General features: G+C 24.5%; 2 protein-coding genes across 2 annotated transcripts in view, besides 11 other annotated features; both read right to left on the bottom strand.

The window, feature by feature from the left end:
• The window catches only part of EDI_345940 (alpha-actinin, putative), a gene marked incomplete at both ends in the record, with an annotated part of 1,326 nt that extends 581 nt beyond the window's left edge, over positions 1-745 (bottom strand). Inside the window, one exon of the mRNA XM_001733177.1 lies at positions 1-745. This exon is cut by the window's left edge and continues 581 nt beyond it. Coding sequence (XP_001733229.1) covers positions 1-745 — 745 coding nt within the window.
• Positions 746-812: 67 nt separating this feature from the next.
• Positions 813-887: a microsatellite.
• Positions 888-973: a sequence feature (AT_rich).
• Positions 974-998: 25 nt separating this feature from the next.
• On the bottom strand, positions 999-2,345 carry EDI_345930 (F-box only protein, putative; the record flags this gene model as incomplete). Its single annotated transcript, XM_001733841.1, has 1 exon — positions 999-2,345. The coding sequence occupies one exon, from the start codon at positions 2,343-2,345 to the stop codon at positions 999-1,001; it is 1,347 nt and encodes a 448-aa protein (XP_001733893.1).
• Positions 2,346-2,392: 47 nt separating this feature from the next.
• Positions 2,393-2,472: a sequence feature (AT_rich).
• Positions 2,473-2,923: 451 nt separating this feature from the next.
• Positions 2,924-2,952: a sequence feature (AT_rich).
• Positions 2,953-3,198: 246 nt separating this feature from the next.
• Positions 3,199-3,239: a sequence feature (AT_rich).
• Positions 3,240-3,313: 74 nt separating this feature from the next.
• Positions 3,314-3,351: a sequence feature (AT_rich).
• A 105-nt stretch (positions 3,352-3,456) lies between these two features.
• Positions 3,457-3,644: a microsatellite.
• A 6-nt stretch (positions 3,645-3,650) lies between these two features.
• Positions 3,651-3,745: a sequence feature (AT_rich).
• Positions 3,746-3,854: 109 nt separating this feature from the next.
• Positions 3,855-3,898: a microsatellite.
• A 93-nt stretch (positions 3,899-3,991) lies between these two features.
• Positions 3,992-4,045: a microsatellite.
• Positions 4,046-4,227: 182 nt separating this feature from the next.
• Positions 4,228-4,281: a sequence feature (AT_rich).
• The last annotated feature ends 12 nt before the right edge of the window (positions 4,282-4,293 follow it).

Raw genomic sequence — 4,293 nt, 5'->3', positions numbered from 1 at the left:
TCATATCTCCTTCTTTTACTTCTTCTACTTCAAGTAATCTATCAATTCCCATCTTTTTTTGTGCAAATTCAAATCCATATTCTAATACTTCTTCTGCTGTTTTATTTGCTATTTCTTCATATTCAAATCCATTCTCTCCTGTTAATCTTGTATATGCATGACATAATGCTAATATAGCTTTTCCATCATTAAATGATTGTTTAAAACTACTTATATTAACTCCTGGATATCCTTCTGTTGTTTGTCTAACCCATGCTAAAAGTGCATCTTCTTCTCTTAATGGTTTTCCATTTTCTGTTCCAACTAAATCAACTGGATTCATACGATAAATTCTATATAATGTATATAATAATCCTAATATTAATTTATTTCCATATTTCTCCGCATCAATAATATCTTCTGCTGAACATCCTGGATTTTTAACTAACATATCTCTTTCCATAAATGTTAATGCACAATGTAAATTATTAATACATTGAATTCTATTCTTTGGTGCATGATTATATCTTTCTCTTAAGATTTTCTTAGAAATTATTTCAAAGAAATTAATTAATACAATTCCTGTTTTAAAGTCTGTACTTATATCTTTAACTGTCATTCCTCGTTGTTGAACTGTTTCATTCACCCAATGTGTGAATGCTTGTTGTTGTACAATAATCCATCTTTTATTCTTTTGTTCTCTTTTCTCTTTTTCTTCTTCTGTAATATCTCTAGGTGTATTTAATACCTTATCTGTTCCTTCCATTTTCTTGTGTTTCTTTTAGTTCCATCTCAAAATCTTCTTTACCTTCTTCTATTTTTGGTCTTTTTGATTTTTTTCTATTTTTTCTGTTTTTCTCCTTTATCTCTTTTCCTTTCCTTTATTTTTTTTTTTATCTTTTTTTTTTATATATATATTTTATTGTTTTTCTTTTTATCTTTAATTATTTAAATATAGATATTATTATTTATTTTTCTTATTAAAAAAAAAAAACCAAATAACACAAATTAATTATTGTTTATTGAACAAGATTAAAATCTGGAATATCTTCTGCTAACAAACCAAGTCCTTCTGGTATTTTTTCTAACCATTCTTGAACATTATTCTTTTTTCCATCAATTATTTTTCCTCCATGAATTGTACAATTTCCTTCTTGTGTTCCTACTGGTTGTGCTGAACATCCTTCAATTGTAGAATTTACAATAACTCCTTGTCCTTTATCACTTACAAATAATGCATAATCTTTTCCTGCAACAAGATTACAATCATATACAAGTGGATTTGCTCCTGTTCTAATTGCCATTCCTGGTAATGCATTTTCTGTAACCGATGTTCTTACAAATATTCCATCTGCTTTATTATGTAAATATATTCCATTTGATTGTCCTCTTGAAATATCTGAATCTACAACAATTGGATTTCCACTTCCTCTTACTTCAATTCCTGGCATTGTATTTTCTTTCATTGTACATGATGCAAATAATCCTTTTCCATTTTCATATACAAACACTCCTGCATTTTTTCCTTCTTTAATATTACTATGAACAATACATGGATTTCCTTCTTCACATGATGCAATCCCTGGAAGATAATTTTTAGAAATCTCACAATCTATCATTACTCCTTTTCCTTTATTTTTAACAAATAATCCATTTGATGTTCCATCTATAACTTTCGTATTTATTATTACTGGATTCCCTCCACTATGTGTTAATATTCCTGGTTTCTTATTTAATGATATTGTACAATCTATAATACATCCTCTTCCATTTTCTGTAACATATACTCCTGTTCCACATTGTGAAATTAAACTTTCACTTATTAATGGATTAGATCCTTGTGAAATAGAAATTCCTGTTCCACAATCTCTAAATGTACTTTTATCTATTAATATACTTGTTTCTTCTCCATTACATGCAATCCCAACTTTACTACATTGTGTAATATTACATTTGATCATAGTTATTGATGAACTATGTGGTGACATAATTATTCCTTCTTCTCCATTACAAATCCCACATCCTTCTAATATTATTTCTCCTTGTTGTACGTCAATAACTGGTTTCATACTAGCTGATGTCGTAAAATCAATATTTTCTATCACTACTTTTTCCGCTGTTGACATTAATACACACGCCGATGAATCTGTTTTAACTACTACATTAGACCCCCCTTCTTCTACTAATCCAATAATAATCACTGATTTGTCTATAACTATAGGCTCACTTTCTTCATATTTCCCACTCTCCACAAATATATATGAATTGGGTTGTGCATTTCGTACTGCCTCTGCAATGTGTTGTCGTTTTCTTTTCGGTCCTACATATATTTTGTTCATTCCTTTCTTACTTGGAACTTGTCCCATTTTGTTTCAATCTGATAAAAATAGTTTTTAGTTATATTTTCTAGTTGTTTTTATTTTTAAAAATAATTTTCTGTTTTATATATCTATTAATTATTAAATATAAATTAACTAAAATTAAGTTATTAAAGTTCATTTAACTTTTAACAAATAGGTTTTATCACTGTTATTATCTATCACCCTTTGACACACTTACTTTAGAACTAACCTTGTGACATGATCACCATCCTTTTTATTTGATTACTACTCTAATATAACAATCTTTTTGAAAATGATGCTTAAAGCTAACGAATAAGTCTCCACCCATTAATGTAATTCTTTTTTAAGATGACTACTATGTTAGATTTGAAAAACTGGATTTTTATTGAATCAGTAAAAATAACCAAGAATATTGGCATAATGAATTTAACTAAACCGAATTAAAAATATCAAATGCTCAATTAACTAACTTATCCTTTTTATTAATAATCTTCATTATTTATAATAAGTTAAAGTCTATTAGTTACTAAAGCTATTTTAATTAAACTGTTTATTTTCGATGATTAATTATTCTAATCAATATTTACCTTATGAGTAATAAGATTTTTATAAATATAATCATATTATTAATGGATTATCCTTTTGTTGAGTTGGTGTTAATATTCTAAAAGTTCCTTTAAATAAGTTACCCAATTTTTATTGATAAGTTGAATTGGGACATATTTTCTTGGACGTTAAATATAAATGAGATTTACTTTTTACTACAACTAACTATACTTAAGAAGTTCTTTGATTTTTATTCACAGTATTTCACAAGTTAATTTTAATAATGTCTATTATTTACTTAAATGAAAGAGATAATAGCAAACACAATAACATATTAATAAAATCTATCAATAATAAAATTTAAAATAATTTCATAAAGTTTTGTTAACTGTTTGTTATTGAGAGAACCAAATAATTCAATTGTGAATGAAATTTGTTCAATTATCATTTTATTATATAAAATCTCAAAATATATTTTTAATATGAGTAGTTAGTTATTTGATTATCACCTTGTTTTTAATTAATAAAACATTGTGGCCATTAATATATTTTCAGTAACACTTATTAGTATTACAAAATGGCTACGAAAAAAAGGAAATAAGAGAAAAAGGAAGAGAAAAATGATGAAAAAGAATGATATAAAAGAAAAAAGTGAAATTAGGAAAGTAGAAGAAGATGAAAAAATAAAAGTAGAAAGTTGAGATTATAAAATGAAAGAATATAAAAATGAATAATTCAAAATGAGATAATAAATGATGAAAATAATGATGAAATAAATGATGCATTTTTATTATATAAATTAGAAATATCAAATAAAAAAGTATTTAATTTATTGATGCAAATTATTTTATTCATTTTTATTTTTATGATTTTTATTTGGGAACCAAAATAAGCGAAGAAATTATGAATTTAAATAAATTGCTCAATTGAAAATAGTGTAATATATTTTTTGAATATTAGATTATTCTGTTTTGTATTGTTTTCTCTTAAAATTATAAAATATAAAATAAAATAAAATGTAGGTAAAATAATAAATCTATAACAATCAGTTGACATTTTGTAACTTCTTGTTGTCTTGAGTATGTTGTATATTCACATGTTGATTATATTTATTCATAATTCTGTTCATTTTATTTTATTCTTTATTTTATTTCATTTACCTTCAATTCTATTTTATTGTGAAAATATCATTATGAAATGTAATAAAGAAGAACATTATGTTAATTCAAATTTATAATGTTAGTTATGAATAACAATGATTATATAAATATGAATATCAATCGTATTGTTATTAATGTGTAAATATGTTATATTTCATTTATCACATTGATGAGATATCATAATGATATGTTAATAGATGTTATTATTTATTTATTTAAATGATATAATTATTGATATGAAAATTAAATTATATCACAGATGATAT

This window comes from Entamoeba dispar, genomic scaffold (genome assembly GCF_000209125.1).
Source record: "Entamoeba dispar SAW760 scf_1105229457827 genomic scaffold, whole genome shotgun sequence".
Classification (NCBI taxonomy): Eukaryota; Evosea; order Mastigamoebida; family Endamoebidae; genus Entamoeba; species Entamoeba dispar.
Note: the sequence above shows the minus strand (reverse complement) of the source record. Positions and strands in the feature narration are given on the sequence as shown.